Source organism: Lepisosteus platostomus, chromosome 9 (assembly GCF_059453375.1).
Source record: "Lepisosteus platostomus isolate fLepPlt1 chromosome 9, fLepPlt1.hap1, whole genome shotgun sequence".
NCBI classification, from domain to species: Eukaryota; Metazoa; Chordata; class Actinopteri; order Semionotiformes; family Lepisosteidae; genus Lepisosteus; species Lepisosteus platostomus.
The window spans coordinates 49,597,162-49,622,302 of record NC_142619.1 but is presented as its reverse complement, the minus strand read 5'-3'; the positions used below and the strand labels follow the sequence as shown (position 1 = coordinate 49,622,302).

At 37.3% G+C, this 25,141-nt stretch overlaps 1 protein-coding gene across 2 annotated transcripts in view; it reads left to right on the top strand.

The window, feature by feature from the left end:
* Positions 1-25,141, top strand: part of plxna4 (plexin A4) — a 345,804-nt gene that overhangs the window by 23,748 nt on the left and 296,915 nt on the right. For both annotated transcript variants that reach the window (XM_088645402.1, XM_088645401.1), the window contains one exon: positions 10,488-10,670. In XM_088645402.1, coding sequence (XP_088501528.1) covers positions 10,488-10,670 — 183 coding nt within the window. The remainder of the gene's footprint in view (positions 1-10,487; positions 10,671-25,141) is intronic.

Sequence of the window (25,141 nt, the reverse complement as noted above, 5' to 3'; positions counted from 1 at the left end):
TTTATAATTGTTTTTTTCTGTTATGACAATCAAAAGAAAATGATACATTTAAATCTGGCAACATTTTTTATATAATCTGTTACAATTAATACAGGTCGAAGGTACCCTGCAATGTAGTCATGGAGGCAAGAGTTAAATAAAAAGCCATGTAAGATAAATATTGCCTGCTTAGCAGTAGCTGTAACTATGGCTGCTAGACCTCCCTAGAGGACAGGTTGAGGCATTTAATTATAAAAAGGAACACATATTGTTTCTACACCTGGATAAGAAAAAAGAAATCTGGGATCAATTTGAGATTAAAATAAGCATTATTCCATCAAAGTAGAGATATCTCAGAAGTCAGAGGAATAGTTTTACAGGCAATTCTAAAGTGAATTCTGCCATCATTTAAATTAGTATCACACAACAAGCCAATATCTGAGGAATATTAACAAATACACCCAGTTTGTTAACCTTTGCACTCGATTTGAAATGGTTCATAATATCACACAGATGGTTTTACAAGAATCACCACGCAAGCTGAAGTCTCATAGCTGAAATCTAATATTGAATTATGCAAGAAGATATACTGCCTCAGAATACTTCATATATTTTAAGTTATTGTCTGTTTACATCACTCACTGACTCTAGAAACACGGTATCACCTCAATATCTGCTCAGGATACGTCTTATAAAAGCAGAGCTCAGAAAATGCTAAACTGCATGAGAAGTTGAGCATAGTTCTAATATTTTCCAGAAGCAATACAGATAAAGTAAGAAAATTCCCTTCTCATATTATTGATGTTTTTTTTTTAGCAATCGATGTCCCAGATATTTCAGTTTCCATAGAGAAAAAGAGGACAATTAAGATATGGAAGCCAGTATCATAAGACTGGGAGAGTGCTTGGGCTGACACCCTGGGCTACAGGTTATGTACGCAGATAGGTTACACTGCATAACTAGTGCTGCCTTTCAGTATTCAGTCTTGTTTTAGAAAGGAAGTATTTCTCCCAATTAAGTCTCCCTCCTAAAAAGATTACTAGTCATGCAGCTCATTAGGCTGTTCCTTGTTTTGATTGGCACATACTGTATACTGATACATGTTCTGTACAGCTAAATGAAGCCATCTACTATGTACTGTAAGGCAGTATATTCTAGTATTTGGGTTAATTGAAAACAATGTCTTCCGGTGTAGTCCAACTAGTAACATTGCAGCTACTACTTTAATGCTTTACAATATGTAAGGTTTGTTTCGCTGAGAGGTGAAAATTGGTTATGGTTGCAGAGTTAGGTTTGTGAATGCCTTATCTTTTCTGAAATGCTTGTTCAGCCAGACTGCTGTTTGCATCCAAGTATTGCCTTAGCTATATGTGCTCTGAAGATCCAAGGGCACATGGCAGACCCGGATTAATGTTATTATGGTTGAGTGGTGAGGTTTCTTCAAAATTTACCCCATCTTATTTTCTTTAAACTTTGTGTTTTAAGACTATTTTTTGAAATAGTTGAAACCATTTTAGTGCCCAAAAAGAAATGAAACACCCCCCCCCCCCTCAAACTGAGTCCCAGCCAGTGAACGTCTTCAGAATTGCCAGTGAAACCTGACCTGGAAACATTTGGAAAGTGCGTTTCAAACTGAAAACAGAAGGCACGATTTACAAGAGCTGTGGAAGTGTGGAACCGGCTACCCAGCCATGTTGGAGACGACACTCTGGTTTCTTTCAAGAGGCTTCTCAATGGGATACTCGGATCCATTAGCCGGTAGCAGTCAAATGAGTTCGATGGGCCAAATAGCCTCAGCTCACTTGCCAGCTTTCTCATATTATTTTTTGTAAGCCACGGGCTTGAGTGAGTAATGTAAGTCGCTGCCAATTTTAAATTAAATGTATACTTTATGGCAGTTACAAAAGTGTGGATTATATCTTTGGACCCAGACTTACTGTCAATATTTAAAATTTATTGCATAATGTGTTCAGATGAAAGATTGTCTTCACTCTCTAACTTGCTAGTGTTTTGTTTTTCAAAAAGAAATGAAAAATACAAAATGTCTTTTCTCACTTATATAGCTAGCATTCATTTTATGCTTTCGGTGCTTTTGTGGACAAGAATGTTGTGGGTTTAAGCTACATTTAATTACAAACTGGATGGATGGATTTTATGATGAAATTTGATAACTTTACTGCATGCCGCTGAGACATGCTATGAAACCACTTCACAGGTTTAACCCTTCCAAGTGGGCTCAATAGGGCACAACAGCATTTGCCTATAAGAGGTCAGGGTGTCTGTTTTTGTTGACAAGTCAATTGAAAATGTTCAGCTATGAATTCTACTGTGTCTTTACACTCCTTACTTTTGAAGAGTCTGAGATTTTGTTTTCTGTAAACTGAGAAACTGTTGCCAGGTATCTTTTTTTTCTAACAAGTCAAAAACACCCGACTTTGTGAATATCATATGAAATAAAAAAAAACTTATAAGACATACTGGAGGTGTAGCAAGCTGATCTGTCCAGTATATACTATGGAATTTACCACGGAACCCTTTATGACTGAACCAGAAGCAAGGCTTTTTTTCAGTTACATAAAGGGCAATTTGTGTATTTTTTCCATAGTTACCACAGATTGGGTCATCAGTGTATTGAAGGGCTTTTTGTACAGGCTGGATGGGTACATGTCTTTGCTTTTCTTCCTTCCACTGTGCAGCAATCAGTGCGAATTCAAGCAGCTATCCCTTGCTCGACATACTAAACCAATCCAATCAGTGCCAGTTAGTGTCTCCCAGGCAGCCCAATTTGATCAAGTAATCAGGTTTTGCAACATTACTGTTAATTTTGATTTTTCATAACCACTGCTCAGTTTTCAATTTATCCTTCAATAACAGAAACACGCCACTATCAGTGATCAGAGTTTATTTTGTTTGTGCAAAATAACTGTGTATTGCCTTCTTATTTTTGTCTCTTCAGTTTGACTGTAGCAAACACATATTCCATCTCAGAATCTAGCATAAATAAATTGTCTTTGCTTTTTTCCAAGAAAAACCGGGAGTCATATTGAAGTATAGCATATTAGAAAATAGATTTTTTTTCTTCTCCAAAAACATGTTCATGGACTAATAATCCTGAAAGTGAGCAGTTAAAAATTAAATATTTCTCCGATGTCTTTTTGTGCCTGGGATTTGTGATGGAGCTAATAAGCTTGTAACAGTCTTTCCACCCATAAAGAATATCACAAAGAAAATTGGCAAAGGGACAACTTGAACATATTCCACATATTAAACAATATCAGGAGTGAAGATGCAGGAAAGGTGGAACTGGCGTGCATTACTTTAATTTGCTGTCAGAAAGTGACATATGAGGAAACCTGAATAACCTGTTGAAAATGCCAATACAAAACTAGATACTGCATGGCATGACAAAGATCTTTGTGAAGAAACTAATAACCTTTTGTAATGCACATGGTCATAGGATGTAAAAATAATTAATTCCTTACTTTCAATGAATCCCAATCCCAGAAGATCCCACAGTGCTCACACATACCCAGACGTGCAACACCCACCAAAAAGGAAACACCAGTAGCCCCGCTACACAAAAGATCAGCTAGAGCTGTGAGAAACTGCTCCATTAAGGCAATTAAGGTGGAGCATCTTGGAAAGTCTAAAGTCAGAAGAACTCTTCTTAATCATTTTTGAAAGATCCAAGTCAAATTTTAATCTACATTGTTTTAATTACAGTCAAGGGATATCTCTGTTCATGAACAGGTATTTTTCAGTACTTTTTAAAGCTTTTATGCCTGAAAATGACTCTTTCTTAAACTAGATTAATTGCTTATTAGTCTCCAGCAATTGATTTTTTCAAATCAAATTTAAGTTTTTAGATATTATATAAAAGTTTGAAAAGTATCTAACATGTAGTCCTGGACACTATCCGTAATCTTCTTTGTAACATTCTTTCAATTGTGTACATAGAGTATATTAATAAAATAGGTGTGTTATATCTTTACTGAAATTTATAGACTTGCAAAATTTAAATTTAAACATGGACAATGAATTGCTCTTGTATAGACCTATTTTTTATTCATTAACATTTTTTTCCCAGCATTTATTCTGTACTGTAATTAAATCTCAGTACATAGAATAAAGAAAAGGTCATAATCCATCAAAATGACATTACACAGTAATTACTCAACTATCAAATCACACATCAGAAAATTATGAATTTCACAACTGTTTTTTTCACATAATTTTAAAATTATCTGTGCTACTGAGAGTTCTTAACGCTGTCTCCTTCTTGGGTAACATAACATTTTATCATTACTGTCATTTTGGTTGCATAATGCAGTTTTGATGTATGGGGTTTTGGGTGAGCTCTTCTGAAAGAGATTCTGAAGACACTACAAAAATGTCAAATAGTGGTATAATATTCAGATGCCTGTGAATCAATGTCTGCATTTATGTTGTTTACTACTCTCTTACAAAGGTCTCATACTTTAACAAATCTTAATCCTTAGCAGATGATTACTGGACTCAATAGATTTTTCCTGGCTCCATTTTCAGCTACTCCTATTGATTAAATGAGTGCAGTGACATGTCTTTAGATGATGACATCACTGCCATACTTGGAGGATGTTTAGGGCTTTCAGTCTGGTTTTCTGCAATACAAATCGCTTTTTATTCAAGTCTGGATTGATTTCTACTGGCAGTGTAACATTTACCCAACTAATATGACGGAGAAACACTCTTAATTCCTGTGTGATCACATCAAAAAAAATTGTTGGTATCCGTTATTTGAAAGACTGTTTTCTTATTCATTTAGTTTAATAAATAGAGTTTGCTAAACTTTCCATATTTATCAGTGATGTCTTGAATTCATTCTAGCACTACATAGCAAAGTCTAGACAGCTGATAACAATGTTAATGTCTACTACTTCACAGATATCTTTACACTTTACTAAGAGATGTTTTTCTTTTCAAAATAAGACAGCTTCAGGGTAAGGCTTACTGTACTGTATATCTTACAATCAATAAAGAACTTACAGTAATGAAACTATAAAATTTACTAGTTTAATAATGAAGAGCTTGCTTTTTAAAATGAATACGAGATAAACGGATTTCGTTTGGTAACTTAACATAACAAAAGTTTCAGTTCTGTGAATACTGATCTCATTCTTTAGTTTTCATTCAAAAATCTGGATAATTTCGAACATCCTGTTTACTGAAGTTTTTACTTCAGTATAACCAAACTAAACTTAATCCAACTAAAATCATATATATTTTCTAAAAAGTCAATAGTTTCATTGACCATTCTTGTTTTTATGTTTCTCCATATAGATAGAGTTCTAGCCAAATCGAAAAAAAAAACATTTTTAATACCCATTGACTATAAATTGCATTTTTAACATCTTAAGTATACGACAAATCGTATTCATTTAGAGAGCATCATACATAACGTTATTATTATAGAACCTGATATAAAGGAGAAAATAATGTTACAGAGCTCATTAATGTCCAGGTTAATGGTTGAAAAGAGCTGGTAAAGTGTTCTCTGGGTACGGCAGGGAACCATAATATGGCACAATTTCATTTTGCTCTCATCTCTTTTATAGTGCTGTTGTTCTTGTATTCTTTGAGTATTTAATTGTAGTCCTTTGTCCAGGTATATGTGGCCGTTTTGCCAAATAGATTAGAGACATAAAGCAATTGAACTTCACTGGTTTGGGCTTCTTTTCCCAAGAAATTAGCAGTAGCCCAGTTGCCCCACTTTTTGTAATTAGTTTCAGAATGGAATGAATGAAGAACTGGATAATTTTGGGACTGCACATTCCTGAACCCTCTGTTCAAGGTTTTGTCAGTAAATACTGGAAGCAGATCCACTGCTTTTTTTGGGGGGTACAAGTATTTATAATAGTATGATTAGTTGTAAGTTTAGTGCTGGAATATTTAAATACTCTATACTGTACAGTACAAAGATTTTCCAAAGTGTGTAGTGGTACAGCACTACTGCCGGTTATCTTGTAAGGTTAAATAGGTACTTTTCATCCCAAGGAAATAAAAGTGGTTTACATATAGGAATGGATCCACTTCATTCACCACTGAAGTGCAGCACTTATTGAGGTGACATCTGACACAATCTGCACCAGCAATACACTGCATTGCAGAATATGTGAATAAAGTAAATAGCTTAGAAATGCATTCAGATTAGAGGATATAGGAGGTCTCCTTCATTTGTTAGTTTTGTTTATGAAGTAACTACATTTTTACGTTTTCCAAGTTTCCAAAATGTATTGACAGAGTCTGAAGAAAAACAAAATTGACATAGGCCGAAATTATTGGAATGTGTGAGCCTGATAGCAGTTGAAGACTTGGAAGCACGATGAATCCTGACCTTTTAGACTACTGTTCCAAAAAAAGATAAACACTTGAAAAAGCCGTGGCTGTACATTTTTTTGAAAGGACCAGACAAAACTCATAACTCCTGTGGAAAGAATGCTCTTATCAGACTCTAGAAGAGCATAGAGCTACTGCTCCATCATCCATGCTGAGCTTAATAGAGGGCAGCATGGATCACTGAATGGACAGGCCATAGATTTAAAAAAATCAAAAGCAAGACAAATAAAATAACCCCTTTTCCTCTACTCGCAATGTACAGTGTTTGTTTTTTTAAAAGGGCATTTTACCTCAGAAATAATTTGAAAATCTCTGAATACTGTGCTATGATTTCAATTAAAATAGTTATTTTCCCAGCCTTTTGTTCCTACAGTATAAACAAGAAAGATAAATGGTTTAAGAATGATTGCAGTCTTTCTTTGATGAGCATATACATACAGTACATAGTTAAGACATTTCAAGGAGTCATTTTTTGTATATTGTATGTCCTGTTCACACTTGCTACCTCATTTAATGTAATTTCTTCTAAAACAATCCCAAATTGACATTTTGTATGTTGTGATTTATGGATGAGTCTGTTTGCACTCTCAGGTTAATGACTTGGTGGCGATGAAGGAGAATGCTACTTTTAATTTCATGGTGCTGTATGTATGAAGATACTAGCTCTATGATATTGGTGATGGTTTGAAACATAAGCGTATTAAAAAATTGCAGGAGCCTGAATAAGAAATGAGAGTTGATACTGCCAGGATTGCTAAAATAGAGGCCTGTGATTGATGTGTTGCTGCTCTTATCATTTGGTTTGTGTCTTTGATTTTTTTTCTTTACTTGAGCTTTTTTTTTATATTGCACTAATGTTCACGTACTTTGAAGATCCATATGAAGAATTGTATTTTCATAAAACTAGCCTACTGTACATGCTGAAAGCGGGGTGCTTTAAGACTTTCAGGCTGTAACATGTCTCTTCACACAGCCATCAGGAAATTCTGTGTTTCCAAAGAAACACCCTCTGTTCCAGAAATGCCCAATTAAATTACAATGTACTTAGGGAAATCAAATTGCCCATAACCTTAGAGGCCCTATAATACTAAGAGCCAGAGAGTATGATTAGATAGTGAAAGCATGAAAAAAATCCTAAAAATACCTCATTTAGCTTTGTTATCAAAATATATGTTACTCTGTATTTGGTCACTAAATGATCAGTCAACATACAGTAGACTCTTTGTGTCCTAGAGACAGTCTGACTAATCTTATTCTGTTGTTTTGGACAATGAAAAATAGAAATGCCCCACTAAGGCTGTTATTAGAAGTTAAATGTCTTTAGTTTTTTTTCAGTTTCATATTTAAGGTGTGGAATTGTGGGTATGATGCAAATTTACATTTGTCCGTGATGTTTTCAGAACTCTTAGGACAAAATATGGAAAGCGTGTTCTAAGGTATATCGTGTTTTATTGCTTTTTAATGGAAAAATATATTTTTAAATATCAGAGGAAAATTAATATTTGATCAAATATAGCAATCAGAACATATGTGCTAGTTCAGCAGGATTTCTGATGACATGATGTTTGTTACTGTATAAAATGGTAAATGAAAGCAAATGAACTATTTTTCTGATCTGAGTATTAGTTCTCAGGTTATCTAATATCAAGAAAACATAAAATTGATAAAACATAAGACGGTTTTGTGTGCCAGGTGAATAAATGACAAAAGATCACCTTGTTTCACAAACCCAAGTCAGGCTGTTTTCCTCAGTTGTCTTCAGCCTCAGAGGTCTTATCTGTGGTGTGAACATTAAAAGCCATCTCTACATCAAGGGCAGTAAATTCATAGAGAGGGATGACTCCAGTCTAAGGTGCAGGATGAGATCTCAGTGAGCCACGATATTGTCCTTGCCAGGCTTTAACTGGCTTTAAATGCAGCTGCCAGCATCATTTTAAAGCTCAAGTGTTCTGCTGGAGCTACCGTGACAGCCCTGTTTGCAGCTGTGGAGCACCACAGCAGACCACAGGATCATCACTGAGTGCCCATCAGTACAGCGCTGACTGGAGAAGGAGCCACCTGGGCACCGCAGAGGGCTGGTTTCTGTTCATTGCTCGTGTTAGGTTACAATATGCTATGTCATACACAAGAGGAGTGAGCAGCAATCCAATTGCTTTGTGCAAAGACATGAAATGTAGCTTCTAAAATCAGAGTAATGTGGACGAATCTGAAAATAAAATAAATTTTCTGCAGCTACATAGTGTAAAAAGAAATGCACAACTTTACTGCATACTGCAAACAATAGATCCACACTGTCTATTCACAAAGCTATCTTTTTTTTTTGCTTTTATGGTTTGTAAAACCATAGACTTCATGTGGCTGCACTGGATGATAACAGGTGTATTCCAATAGGTTGCAGGAAAGGATTGTGATGACATTAAGCCAGCATAAACTCTGCAATGTTATATTGTGTAAAGGCTGTGGTGGCCTTTTTCTCCAGGCATCATGTTTTGCAGTTGTGAATTGAACCCATTGGCATTATGAACCATGATCAGAAGACTAAATCTATGAAAAATTCTACAGAAATGTACTGTAGAATGTAATTGCATTACCTTCTCTGAGAATTGGTAAAAATACATGTCTGAGCATTCAGGGATTTTGAAGGAAGAGTAAAAGGAAAGGTTTTTCCACAAAGCGTGTTAAAACATTATTGAAGTCCCCATAAAGGTTAAGACTTCTGTTTTCATAGAACATACCCAAATGTATTACTGGCAAATAAGCCTTTTGCTCGTCAAATATTTTTCCTTGTCATATGCTATTCAAAGTTGTTATGTATTGTGTACAGACTGCTCATTTTGGTACCAGTTCAGAAAATGTGCACTCATTTTTCTCAGAAAAATGTGTGATACGGTACATAGGTTCACTACTAAACTTTTAGTGATGGAGATCATTTGTGTCCCCAATAAAAAAACCTTGAAAAAGCCAGGGGTGAACCTGAGACTTTCTATAGGAGTAAGCAAAAGCCAGTAATATACAGGAACAGCTAACGCAGAGCTGATCCATGGCTTCCACAAATGATGTAAGACAGCAGAAGAAAGACTAACATTGCAGAAAGCAGATACATCATGTAGCAGTTCTTCTAACAAGCCCCCCACTCTAAATGAACACCATTAGTCTGGCTTGGCAGGCAGAGTCCACTGGGCCTAGCTGAGTCTGACAGGAAAGCATTTGTAAAGGTCAGACATTGGGATGAAAAAAATAATTTAAAAGAAATCACGAGTTTCTGTTTCCAAGCAGAAATGTGGAATGATTTCACTATCTGTTACAAGTTTCCACCTTACATTCCATGATGTTGTTTGTTTTCAACATGCCTCTTCCTTTGTCATACAATACATTTTTCTGTATCCATTTCTGTGTCCATTCACTGCTGTGTCCTGCTGTGACCAATAAAAACATTGTTACATTGGCCTCTGAGCTTCACAAACTGCAGTTGCCCTTTGGCTGGCTTAAATACCCTGTAACTGTCTAGTGAATGATCTGCAAATGTTAGATAAAAAGAACTACTTTTACTCTGTACCCCTTTGGCAAATAAAACATTCTGCTCAAATTCTTTGGTTGAGGTTTTATGCTGTATTTTTGGTTTAAGTTATTTTGAGCTTTCCTCAATTTGAATCACAAAAATCATCGTGGTTTGAATAAAATGTCTTGACTCGTTGTCATTAATCCATCCACCCACGTTCAGAAGGCTGCCTGTGAGGGTCATGGGTATTGTGAACTTCTCCAGGAAGCTTAAGGCCCGAGACAAGGACTATACCTTGTATGGGAGACCAGTCCATCACAGGGAAAACACACAAGTACAATCTTGAGACACCAATTAACCTATACAGCTTAGCACTCAGAGGTAACAGCTGCGCATTCATCCTTCTTTACAAACCTGCATTCCATGAAAAGCATTATGATGAGGCCTTGAAAGATAAAAGAGGAATCAAAAAAATGTATTTGGTATAAGAAGTTTAAACCTCGTGTCCTGACAGTCTTGTAAGGTGATTGTCTTTCTACTGTTACAGCAACATTTGCTCTGTAGAACCACGTGGATTAGTGTAACCAGTCTTAGTAATGTAATCTCAAGAATATGTTCTCTCTTCTGTCTGCAGCTTTTAACAATCGATGACAATTTTTGTGGGTTGGATATGAATGCCCCACTGGGAGTATCAGAGCTGGTTCGGGGGATCCCTCTGTTCTCCGAAGAGTCGGACAGAATGACCTCAGTCATCGCCTACGTGTACAAGAACCATTCCTTGGCTTTCATCGGCACCAGGAGTGGCAAGCTGAAAAAGGTAAGGCTATCTTTGTCTAAACATGGGACTGGTCTGGGCCTGGCCAGAAGGTTTCATTATAAGGAAGAGTTTTATTTCTTATCAGATGAGTAGAAAAAAGACCTTACGCTTGGCACTTTATTCAGGCATGGTTAAGAGCATGGTAGCTTGTGTAAACGTTTCAAATTGGGAGGAAATCACTAGAGCTTAAATTATTTAGTACCACTGTTGTTAATGTTTTTTAGGAATACATTCCTCTGATTTGTAATTTGATTTTTGTAATTGAAAATGCAAAGTTTAAAATATACAGTATTTTAAGGACTGAATGGTGCTCATCAGCCCTCATGAATTCCTTCACTGTTGATGGTATCTGGGAATCCCAGGTGGATTTTGACTTTATTCTTTTGTTTGGAAAACTTTTAGAGAGCAAAATCTTGAGTTCAGTCTCAGGTTTTCAAGACACACTAAGAGAAGGAGGCAGTATAAACGTATGTGAGAGTGGGCAGGCCAGTATGCCAGTTCTTTCGTGAGTATGTGCAATGGGGAGTAACAAGGCAAAGAGGCCTTGTCACCGAGACTTGTGCAAGTGATGGGCATTTATTTTTGTGCCCTCGGAGTAATGCTGCTCTTCGAGGTGCATGATTCTGTCATTGGAGAGTCATGTTTCCTCAGATCAATTTTAAATTCCATTCAGAAGAACAAATGTTCAATATCGTTGAATAATTAAAAGTTGGATGTTTTTCAAGAAGCCTGTGTTATGTTAATAGTGTTTGGTTAAAAGCTAACGCGAGTCACACACTTGTTGGTTTTCTGTTTGAACTGGAACTGGATGGATGGAGTAAGATTTTGTATAGCACGTTTAAAATGGTAGTATTACCATTTTAAAGCAACCTGAGAAGGGTGAAAGGAAAAAGAAATTAGACCAATTTCTATTTCTCATTCGTTTCAATTGTCACATTATCACGGAAGTGATAAAATGTAAAGTTGTGCTACTCAGTGTATAGAATAAAATGTAAATGCTGATAGAACAAAAGTAAAAAAACATTAAGATGCTAAATGGATGATCCTCCTTTCATTTGTGTGGTATGAAGCAATATTTACAATGAAGTGCAAGAATTTCAACACATTTTCTTTTAGTCATACATTGTCAATAATATCAAGATTATCTGGCTTTTGGTCTAATAAATACAAAGAATGTTTATCGTTCATTTGTTTCTACTGTGAAATCGAATACTATAGTATGGCAATAAATATTAATAGGTTATGACATCTCCAGAGAAATTTGCTGTGCTGCATTTTTATATGGATGTGGCATAAATGCAAGAAATTTGAAACTGTTGTGTTTGTGTAGTAGATTGCTTTCTATGTTGTATTGTGGCTAACCCCAAACCAAATGTGGTTTCAGTTTTCTAACTATTTCCTCTTGGATGGCAAGAAGAACTTTAAGTATAGATATATGTTTTTATTGCTTTATTTGTGATCCAAGGAACAGTATTCCAATAATTATTTTCAGCGTGTGTCACACGAAGGATGGTCAATCTCTAATTTGTTTCTGATACTGCTTAATCCCAATTAGTAATGCTTGGGCAGTAGAACCCGAGTGGAGTGAGATGCCATGCTGGGTTTCTAATGTTCTGCCACAGTCCTTTGTAAGGAAACATATTCAGTATGATGATCAGTTAACCTTGAAAAAGAATAAAACAGGAAGCGTTGTTGTGGCTTTTTCTTTCTGCAAAGTCTTAGGCACCAGTATTAAACAGAAGCTTTTTGTGGAAGTAAAGGTAAAGATGAATATACATCTTTGCCTGCACATGCAAAAATTCCTTTTGAAAATGGAAATATGGAATTATATTAAGTTGCCAGACACAACAAATAGGGAATGAGATGGTTACGTTCCATTGCTTCTCGGGGGAAATGGGTAAATGAAAGCACATGTTTTTTTGAGTGATGTATGCAATGTAACAAAGAGAGCAACTGAATGGTAAACTATTGTACCCAAGCCATCATTACTAACAAATGGCCGCTCTCTCATTAAAGCACAAGATTCCAGTGACTCGTCCAGAAGATATTCATCTCAATCCAGGAAAGAACCACTGTAATATAAAGCTCTTCTCCTCATCTTACAACGTTCTGTTGTTGATTTCAAAAATCCTATTGACATGGAGCTCTAAAATGCAAAATGGTGTTGCTTCTGGGGCCAGAATGTGTTTTAAGACATTACATTCCTCTTTTTCTCTGAAAATGTAAAAAAAAAAAGTGTGACTGGGCTCATCTGTTGATGTGTGACGGCAGTGGAGAACCCATGATACAATACAGATTATTTAAATCATTTCAGGAGCAGCCATCACTGGAGCAGGGGATTAACTGCTAAGAGCTAATGATGAAATATGCCTTAGGACAGTTCTGTGTGTATTGCAACGAGAATGGTTAATACTTTGTCTGCTGCCTGGTGAGTTTCACAGCAATAAACAGCCATCAACACCACCAAAGCCCTGTAGAGTTCAGTGGTTATTGTTTTAAATTGTTTTTTTTTTGCATCCTAATACATACACATGATGAAAATTCATCCTCTCTTGTATTGTCAAAAACTGTCAACAGGGAACGGTGTGTTGCCGAGGGCATGCTGGGGTGGCAGGACATTAGGGCTGCTGCTATTGCTATTTGTATTTAATACAATAGGGCCCATGTTCTCACTTAATTACTATCTTGACTTACCTAACATGCTTTTTGAGACGTTGGTTTATCAGTATTTTAGAACATAAAGAAACAAGAAGAGAAAACAAACATAAGGCCATCTACTACATAGTTCAGAAACCCTGGTTAGCCTCTAGAGGGCATTGGTTCAGTTCATGTTTTGCAATCATCAGTTTTCTCAAAAATTACACTTTTCTTCATATTTTTGTGAAGCTTCAGGCTCTCTGCTAAAGGAAGAAAATATAATCCACACATTCTGCTGGTCAAGGAGCAGGGTCATGTTGTCTGTCCAGGTGTTTATGTCACACTCAGGAAATGTGAGATTTATAAAACGTAGGCTTGCTTGATAATATATTTTTGCCTAAACATATCTGAAACGTAATACCAAAGGACAGATGTCTGTTGCTTCAGCTCACATCAAGTCATAATTCTCCACAGTAAGCAGGGATGAAATCTAAAGTTAGAGGGGGCCAAATCAAATTGTACATTCTAGCTGTTTTGCTCTGTGTTTTAGATTTAAAGTATAACCTTTTTTCTTCCTGTTTTGATGAAACCTGCATCAAAAACATTTTTTTTACCTGGTTTTTCTCAGAGGCACTGAGACGTTTCTACGTAGACTGAAAACCAGCACTATAATGGAGTATTAGATGGCCATTCTTTATTTTTCCCAGTATTCATTAATTTCCTGACAGTCCTGTAACTGTATTGTGGCTCTGAAATATTGAAGAGGGGGGATGGGGTGCCCTCTATTCTCTTTGGGATTGCCTGGCATTTACCCTTGCTGGGCCTTTAGCTATGCTTTTGTTTTTCAAAGAACCAATGCATTGTTTTGCCTACATCTTGTTCTCATAATGACTTTGGGTGTGCTTAGGCCTCCATCCAAATTCCCAAGTTTTTTAGGCTTGTTATGTCAGGAGGCAAACTACAAATTAAAACCGAAGCGCCACAAAGGCCTGGGAACAGAAGTGCCTCAGCCCACAAAAGTGCCCACAAGCAAATTTTGAAGCTACGATTCCAAACAGTACTAATCCATCGCTTTGTTATGCCAGGCAAGTTAAAGGTTAAGAAACAAGACATTCTGAGTTGTTCAGTGCAAAGTACTGTACAGTACCTCAATTTGGCTGATCCGAAACTGCACAGTTTAGCTAATGAAGGATAGGAAAAAAAGACGCTTCTTCACTTGACTGTGTAGGGCTGTACCTCGAGACTTAGGGCTTATTTTTAGGAAAGGCCTCCTGCAACAGGAAGTGCAAATTGGATTAAAAATAGCTCTGCACCTCATGACTGTGATGTCTTCAAGGAGTTGTTCAGCTGAGTATTTGTGGTTGTATTATTGTTTTTCTGCTTTCATTTTGCCTTTCTCACAGATTAATAATTAATATGAAATAAACAGCCAGGGAAATTGGATACTTCATGCTATATTCATTCTTAAGTACTCTTATCCCTGCCTAATCACTTTTTTACCCAATGCATAATGTGTTCCTATCCTAAACTCAGGGTTGTTTCCTTATTACATTTTTGTTTTAATTAGCGCTAATGATTAAGAATGCTCTGTAAGTCAGACTGCAAAGTTCACAGATTTAACCATTTATTGATATATACAGTACAATACACTACTCCCATGAAAACAGACAAATAGATGGGATTGTCCTCATAGTGAACGTATTTTGCGATGGGATTTAACTGAAAAAATATTCAAAGTCTGCATTCATTCATAAAAAGAAGGCTTCTTAAAAGCTAAATCATCCTTTAATAATTTGACTGGTGTGACTCTAATCAGAACGGATTAAAATATTCTTATTCTGTGCTCTCATAAGCAGTGATATCTTAATGATAGAACTTCAAAAGCAGAACTACAGTATAACCATAACATTAAAAGGCTGAGTGAGCTGTATTAGACGCTTAATGCTTAAATCAGTTTAATTCAACTGTGCCAACGAACAAATGGTAGGGTGTTATGTATCAATGGGGATCAGCGCTTCATTCAAAGACTGAAGAGAGAGAGAGGAGCTGTGCTGCATCATTGCTGAGGGAGAGCAAAACAAACCATGACTGTTTAAATCGCTTTACACACCACAACTACTTCCCTTCTTTCATTTCAATCGTAATTAGCGTGTCTGGGTTCTGTTCCAGAAGAACTGGCACAGTTTTGTTTACTAGGAAATTATTTTAGGGTTGTGAATGAGGCTGCCTTTTTAAGCATTCTTAAACAGGCCATTTACAGGTTTGTTAAACCAGCACTCTGTTGCCGGGAAATGACACCTAAATTTCTAAATCGTCTTTTTGACTTTGTCTGCTCCAACATCAATGCTTTTATGTTTTCTCAAACAGCAGTCAAAATTCAAAAAGTCATACATACAGATGTACGTATGGTATTCAAGTGCAGTAGAGTGTGGAATTAGAACATTAGCCAGGAGATGCAATAGTCCTAAACTCAGGTTTTCATTTGTTATTATTTTTCAATCTGTAGGACTTGACATACATTTATGTTTTAGAAGCTAGCATTTTACACATTCTACATTCAACTCAAAGTCAACAGTTCTCTTTCTGGTACACTTGTGTGCCTTAACTAACTCAAACACAGACTCTTCCATGAGAGTCACAACCTCAACTAGGAGGTTGCGCTGCTGGTTATCTGTGACAAAACATTTATGGGTTATGGAATTATGGAACATTGGCACTTTCCACCTTCCATTCCAAAGTTAAACCTCAACTGCATCCCTGAGCATGACTCTAAGTGGCAGCGCATTTCATTTATCATAGAATAATTTATTCCACACAAGAAATGCTCCTTTAATTGTGAAAAGCATCCTTCAGAGCTGGGATGTGAGCATGCTTAATTTACCTTTGGATGTGTTGCAGTTTCTGAGCAGCAAAATCTATACAATAAGCCTCATTGCCACAAGCTTTGGTTGTGAATGTGGTCAATGCTTCTGTTTGGTAAATACAGTAGCTATCTCCCACTTGAGCACATAAATAGAGAGAGCAATAGGTCTTGCAATTACTGGACTTGGTGGAGTATTTATTTATTGATTTATCTATTGGTTTTGCACTTTCGCCAGAGTTGTTTATGTACCATTACTCTAACATTGTGATAGGATTGCTTCATCTTCCTAGCTATAATGGTATTGCATTTTCAGGTGACAGCAAAGGAAAGTCATTTAACTGTCAAAGACTCGGTCTTACACCAAGCCTGATTGGACTGTTGATTGTGGTAATGTCTGAGTGCATTTTGGTAATGAGTTTCCACTAGGAGTGTAAGTGCTTCCTGCGTTATGCTTTAATGCCTGTTACCCTCTGACCCATCTCATGCAAAGACAGAGTGTATTAGGTTGCTCTAATGTGTTTTGCTTTCCCCCCTCATAAAAGCCCCTCTCTTCGTTTGCTTTAGAATATATATTTTTTATTTTTTCGCCTTAATTTTTTATCATGTGAAAATTACCTTGATTAATTTAACAGAAATGTGCTCTAAATGTAATAGTTCAGCATAACCATTCCTTAAATAGCTGCTTTAAGAGATACATACAGTAAAACCTCTGGAAAAAGCTAAGACAAACCAGCCCCGTGTAGGCACTATTTGTTAGAAAAATGAAAGATCCCTTTTTTCTGGTCATTTAAACAGGGAAAAAATTGCAGTTTATAGCTGGCACAATTACGGATACTTCCGCCTGAACTGCAGAGCTATTAATCATGTCAGGGGACCTGTTTAACTCAAAACCTTTTGCCATAGGCTTCACAAGTATAAAGAACAGGATTGCAGTCTCCTAAAAAGGGGTATCCAGTCAAAGCATCATTTAGTATCAATTTAGGTGTTTTTTTAAATTAAGTTAACGATATTCAGGCAAACAAGCATGATAATAACTTGCATTTCCACTTAAAATATCTAATCAATTTATTTTCAGATTGTCTAAGAAACTGTATAATTATATGTTTCAAATACTCTTAAAAAACTGCAACCTTTTTCAGAAAAGAGATAACAGGGAGAAAAAGAAACACATTTTAAGTGCACATCTCCATGTCATAGACTAGAGAGCAATTATTTAGGTCAGGCTCATTTAACATTTACCATGCATAGTGACAGCTATGCAGGCACTGTGTACAAACTTTGGTCTGAGAGGAACAGGGTTATGATGCAGGTTTTGAATTTCAGGCCAGCTCAGTGGAGTGACACATCTGTGCTCTCTTCAACAGTAATGGTTCCATGGAATGAGGTAATAAAGAAAATAATGCCTCTGTTTTAACCTCCTGGCCTCATTCTTCTTTTTTGCAAAGGAAGACCTGCTCCACCATTCCAGAGAAATAAATTATATCATGTAAACAGTAGCATGGAACTTTAAATTCCAATACACATTTTTCATGGTCTGATATGTGTTTTTTTGCCTTTTGAAATTAAAGCAACAAAATATCTTTTCCTATTTAAAAAAGCAGCATTAGGCCAACATATTTTGTATTTTCTAAAGGATTGGCAGTTATCAATGCTTAATATTTATCACAGTTTTTTAAATTATTTTTAACCAGGGCACTATTAAAACTTACACCAGATCTTGTTTGATTTTCAAAAGTGTAAGACTGAAGCCAATACGCTTTAATCTAATTTAGGCTAGAACAGATCATGTATCTTTTGGCCTGTGTAAAAAATATGCAGGGCACCAAATACATAAAAGTATACATGAAAGTAATACAGTATTCTCTAGTGATTTAAATATTGTTGCGCTGTTTTCATAGTCAAGAAGAAGATGAAAATGCTGTGGTGAGTTCTGCAATATTTTTAACGTGCAGTATCGCAGAATATTTTTCCCCAAACACAAAAGTTCATATTTTCTCTTTAGTACTCTTTTATTACTGTAGGTCTGGAGTCTGTATCCTTTATCCTGGAGAGCTTCAGATTGCAGAGTTTCTAAATAAGCTTAAATACACACAGAGAACTAGAAACGTTACTTGCCTACATTACAATAACTTCTAAATATTAAGCCAAATAATGAATATATTGTAAAGCTATACATATATTGATAGGGATGGATGAAAATATCCAAAAATTGACTGATTAAAGTTTCCCGAATTCAATATGTGCTTTTTTAAAATACAGTCTTTACAATATTCAGCCTTATTGTTAAAGAGGCTGAGCTGGTAAGAAGCTTTGCTTTGAATACACTAGGCTTCTTGTAGTCTGTTTTTATTCAAACTCACTGTGGTCAATAGCTCTCCGTAAGCATAACTATAGCTGGGAAATCCTGAGATCACTGTGCACCAGATAGACTTGTACCATGATAGCCTGTTTGCTTACTGGTCTTGTCACCTATAAAACTGCTGATAGTTTAATGGAAAGTGTTTTCAAGAACACATGTAACCTGCCCTCTTTTCTCTCAAGGGGTTGTAGCAGGGAGGTGGGATGTAAGTATTTGACAGTTCCCAAAGTGGCAGACATTAAACTGAGAACAGCAGGTACTTTTTTATGCAAAGGGTTGTGGAAGTACTGTATGTACCAAGCTACCGAGCCATGTTGTTGATACCTGATTCCCTGGCCTTTTAAAAAAAAATGGGTGGATGAAGTTCTCAGATCACTTTGATACTAACAACAATGGATTAAGTTGCCTCCTGTCGTTTAAAATAATTCTTATCCATCCATTTCTAAACCGCCTTATCCAGTACAGGGTCGCAGGGGAAGCTGGAGCCTAACCTGGCAAATAGCAGATAGCAGGAACAAGGCAGGGTACACCCTGGATAGGACACCAGTCCATCGCAGGGCACACACAGACACAAACACCAAACACTAACATGGGGGATAGTTTTACAGAAGTCAATCAACCTACCAGAGTGGGTTGTAGGTACTGTAGCTGTGTCAACATGCATAGGTTGATAAGGAACAAGTAAAGGTTTATTCCACGCTGAAAAGAAAAGAGACAGCAATGTTTCGGCCGTGGAGCCTTCTTCAGGTGTCTTTTGGACCTTGAGGAAGCCCACACAAACACGGGCAAAACATATAAACTCATGCAGAGGCATATTCCAAATCAAGCTCAACTCTACCTCTGAAGCTTCGTTCATGTTCACATGTGTTACCTGTAAGCTTTCATATGTTCTGAAAAATACAAACACATGTGAACATGAACGAAGCTTCAGAGGTAGAGTTGAGCTTGATTTGGAATATGCCTTGTAAACAACAAAGGAAGTGGAATCTTGATATATAAATATACTGTATATATCACTATATATTATATGCATAGTGATATATACTGTATATAAAAATCTGCATAGAACATACACACATAAAAAACTGAAGTATCATAAACAAGTATTAAAATGTTGTTTAGAAAAGATGTAGCTCTTTAGTTGAAGAACAGCCGCATTACTTTATGCTCACTGCTCTGTGCTGTATGCCGTGAACATTGTTCCAAAAATCAAATTAAAACTAAACTTGATCTACTATAATTAAGCAGTGCTGCAAAGGTTATTCATTGTATTCAGCAAGTAAAACTAGTGTTATTTTAATTAATCTGAAACCATGGTTACGTATGAGGGAGAAGAACTTTCTGACTATTAACATGTTTTTCCTTAGAATCTTTCCATGTGCTGCAATCAATAATAGTACACACAGTTGGTTTAGATTCATACTGTAAGTTGCTCCAATCAGCACTTTCTATATTCCTTCCAGAAAGTACCAGATGAATAATCAGTTCATCTGTCTCCAGGCATGAATGCACCTGCTATTGTTGGATTAGGTTTGTGAACAAGTTAGGTAGCATCTGTTTTCAAAGATCACATTCTGAAGGAAGTCATATTTTTACCCTTACTTTTTCATATTAAATAAACACAAGGCTCCATGTTGGGTATATGAGCGATCTGGGAGTGTGGCAGGTCAAGGGGTGCTCACAATATGCTCAATGTGACCCCCGTTATTCTTAATTAAGCCATCCATCCATGGGAAGATGTAGTTGGCAGCTGGTTAAGATTTTTGCAGGAATTGCACAAATATTCTCACTGAAAAGAAATTCCTGTAATTGGATGGACGCAGCAGTGTGACCACGTGGTATTCCCAGAACCTTCTCTTTCAGATCTCAAATGCTCAGAAAGGCTGGACCTGGTCAGCCAGCCTAGTACTGGAAAGAAAGACTTCTAAAGACAATCAGGTTGGTTCTGTAAGATTCTTTAGTGGACCAGTAGGTGGCACTCTTCCCTCTAGACCGCAGATCCAAGCCAATGCCCCAGTATGGTGAAACTTAACCTTTGGATAAGTTATTAAATTGAAATCCTCATTTACGATTGATTTAGCACAGGTACTGAAAGTATGCTAAGCTCATGTTGACTTCCATTTCTCTACCGGTATATTTTTCTGTATTTTTTTATTTTACATTTTAAATTCTTTTTTCTATACATATATTGCTTTGTATTTTGTATATGTACAGTAAGGGTTGGTGAGGCAGCGACCCAAGATGTCATGGCTACTTGCGCCAAAAGCTGGCTTCCCTAACTTTTCCGCTTGATTCAGCTGGTCAATTTAATTCTCACTTCTCCGCCTACAGATCTCCCTGCCCGGATTTCATTCTTGCTTCTGGGAACATACACAGCGCCACTCCTTAGATAGTAGATAGCACCTCCCAGATGTCCGGGTCATCACCTGCAGCAGTGTTTTTCACTGTTCAGATTTCAGAGGGCATTGATGTCACTTCTGTAAGTGGCTTATGGCCCTAGAGGTGTGCTGCGCTTCTGTGGAGGTGTGCTTCTTTGGAGTAAGAAGAGCTATTCATTGATCCTCTCATTTTCAGTCTGCTTTTCCTGGCGATCTTCATAGCAAAGTGCTGTTCAAATGCAAGCATTATATGATTAATATTAATGGAATGAGTCTGAATTTTGCTTCCTCTTACCTAGGTGTAAATATCACGATTCTATCTTATCCAGTTGTGTGTTTTATTTCTGTACCACACTCTATCTTTGGCCTTCCAGCAGCTCTCTGGCTCACCCAGTATAAAACGATGGGGCTCTGTCACCCTCATTCTCATGGCTAGGTTGTTGTCATCTTAGCCAGACAAGTTAAGCCAATAAACTAAAATAATAAAGATTATGCTTCTACGCCTAATTAGGGTATGACTGAAAAACTGAATTATTGTATTGTCAGATTAATGCAGCAAACCATATCTTCAGGTAGCCGCAAGACAGTAACAATCCTTAGGGCTAAGCATCATATAGAATGTAGTAATATGTCTTGCAAATCCTATTTTGCATGCTCTATGTACAGTATACAGTATATGTACTGTATCTAGCATTGTATAAAAAATAGGTTTTTCTGTTAAAGCGGTTAGTGTAGAGGGGATTATCAGTCCACCCTTTGAATAAAGGGATTTTAAATGAAATTTCAGACTTATGTGTTTTGTTCTAAGTGTCAAAATTATATTTACAATGTCTTGTCGTGCGTGATTTACAATCCCCAGTTAACAGATGTCATCTCTCTCTGTTTCCCATATGTGACTAAGGAGGATGTGATGCATACCGCAGGTGTGCTTATTTTGGCCAATGCAGTGCCTTTGTAGGTCCCCTGAGAAAACCAGCAGCTTACTGCAGCAATAAAGCAAATTTCTCAACTGGGTCACTCGCCCTGCACACAATAAAGATTTATCAAGTAGGGTTCTGCCTTAAAATACACTTTGGAAACCTTTTTACTGTCTGAAACAGTTTTGTGGAAATTTTTATGTCTCTTTTATTCACTGTGCACAGAAGTGGATGAAACAACAGAGTGGAAAAAAAATTCACTTTCAGGAAGGCGCGTGTCTAGTACAGTAGCGTACCTTATTTTTCATGTCTTTGAAGCTTAAATATATGTGTGGTAGAAAAAAGCTACTAAGATTTGATGTGCTGCCTTGATATTCATTGGCGGGGGGTTCAGCCTTCCAGCCGGGGCTCCTAATGAAGAAGGAATGTGCAGTTATTTATATTTCACCCATTTTATATTTGCTCCAACCTTAATAAATGAATTCTCGTCTCATCACCCCAGGACCATTCACTTACAGTGCTGGGATTTACACTGTGCGGTTTACTCTATGTTAACAATGAACTTTATTTTTTTTACAGCACCTTTAAATTTGGCTTCTCCAAGGTGCTTTACGGTAAGAAACAAGCACACAATGAGAGCAGACAGCTGAATTACACAATTAGAGTAAGGGTTTGGAATACGGCAGGAAATTGAAGGGGCAGACACAGAACCAGTTAAACAAAGGCCTTTCTTAAGAAGAAAGTTTTGAGTCTTGAATTGAAAGTACTCAGGGAAGGCAACTGATATCCTTATAGACAGAATTCCAGAGCTTTGGGACATAACAGTCACCCATAAAATGTAGATGGGCTTGGGGGACGAACAGGAGACCAGAAATAGAGAAACAAAGGTTGGAAAGGGGGGAATAGGATGATAGTAAGTCTGAAACATGTTGTGTTAATTGCATATTTTCAGAAACACGCATTTATGTTTGGCTCATGAAGAAATTATTTAAATTCAGCTGATAAATCGAGGCCATCCCTTCTTCAATTGAGGTTACTTTCCACCACTTGGTTGGAAACAATTGCGTCCTTAAAAGCACCTATGTTCCACATAAAAAAAGTGGCCCTGACGTGGCTGTCTTGATGAGGGTGAGGGGTCAGTGGATGTAAGAGGTCCATTATTTTGATCGGAGCGAGTCACTGTCTTGTGTAACAAACATTATCTAGGCCCTCGCTGACAGCAGGGAGCTGTACACTCACCAACCTTTCCACCCTGCTGCTCCCTGGGGACAGAAAGGGAACGGATTTCATTTCACTAACTGGCAGACCAGACAGAAACACACACACTTTCACCTCCCGGAGTCAGAAGGAGACCCCTCTTGCCTGTCCCCATAGTGTACATATAATCTAATTGCAACTTTTTTCCCATTGTCAAAAGTGTCTTCAGTTTGTTTCGCTGTATTATATTAATCACCATACACCTACTTTTTCAGTGTCAGCAACACTCAGGTGTATTGGATTTCATCCAGTATTTTATAGATGTCAAGTAAAATCACATCAAATGTGAACATAAATACCGATTAAAGAATTATTATATAAATCTAAGAAGGTTACAAAACACAGGAGGCCATCTGGCCTGTGCAGCTCGTATGGTTTATGGTACCTAAGTGTTCTGAGAATCTCATTTGGATGTTTCATGAAAGAAGCCATGTTGACTTTTGACAAGATGGCTGGTTAGCTTGTTCCAGGCTTTTACAATCCTGTATGTAAAAACTTCAGTTTTTTTTGTTCTTAAAGCACTCTCTCGTAGTTTTCACTTGTGTCCCCATAGTTTGAGTCTCACTGTTGATTCAGTATAAAACATGACACACTGCAGATATGAGAGGCAGTATTACAAGTATTAGTATCAGGTATGAATTCCCTGAGGGTAATACAGCTGTATGATTTTGGATAGTCCTCTCCCAAAATTTGACTTGGCCTGCAAGAATTTTAAAATTTTGGGCTCAAGGGCTTCATTGATTGCAGAACATTATGTTGCTCTCAGTCTGCACCAAAAAACATTATTGTGTTAAAAAAAGATTTGTCCCCACATACTGTACTGTAGTAATTTTTACTTCGCTTCAGTGGTTTACCTTCTCTCAGTGGCTAACATGTTATCCCTGGAGGGTCTCATAGCATGTAACGGATTATTTTCATCAGGATATGCATTTCATTTCTGCTGATGTGGGAATTTCTCATGCTATATGTGATTGTCCTGGGCTAGTGTGGTCTTCCCAGATGTTGTCTGTTCCTCATACAGCTGGTTTGAGCAGAACTGTCATTCAGATAGTAACCAGGTGATCACCAGTTCTTTCACATAGTTGTTAAAATGAAATTTTTGTAATAGTTGTTAAAACGGTGTCTTACTCTTAACAATTTCTGGCAATTTTAACTCAAATATCAACCACTGTGCACCTTGTGTTTTTATGTCACTGACCCCGTATTTTGTTATTCCATCTCAAATAATCAACAAACATACTACTGTCACGATTGTAGTCCCTCCTCCTTCAGGGCGCTCCGACTCTTGCACTTCGGACCTGATTTTGTGCACCTGCCCCTTGTTCCAGCCTCCGTCCAGCCCCCCTGAAAAGCCAGACGCCCACTCAGTTCGGGACTCTGCATTGATTCCCGTATTGTGCGAGCCCGGGACCTGGATGCGCCTGGCTCCGTTATGCTTATAAGTTTCTGTTCCTATTCCCATTCCCCCCACCGGTTCTAGCCCAGTTCCCGTTTTTAACCGTCAGTCACGGATGGACCGCCTGGCTTTGGAGCTTTTGTCCTCGATTTCGCATTGGACTCTGTTTTGGATCGTTTGCCTCGGCCACACCTCCCCCGACCACCAGCACTTCATGGACACGCCCCCCTGTTTTCATCCCCGTATTCCTGCATGCCTTTTTTCCCTCATGTGTTCTAACTCAACCCCGGATTGTGTCGTCCACATAGGGTCCGGAAAGAACGCCTTTGTTACACATACAGTTTCTCCTTTCTGTTTAAAATGTAAAGAACATTATGCATGTGCCTAATGGGCTATTTATGTAAAACGTAGACCTTTACACACTTTCTCTCAGCATCAGTACGGTATATATCTTTAGAGACATTTGCTCTTAGGGAAGAGGTTTGTTGGTTTAGATAAATGTGGTGCAATATTCTGTACTTTTCCTGTCAGCTGACTGTATTCTTTGTGAGCTATGTGCCAACAGAGCAGTTGCATTATCACTGGGGTGCATTCTAATGGAATCTCAGTAAACACCACTGATGAACATTCCAATGGGAATCTGTTACCCTCACTCAAGTACTCG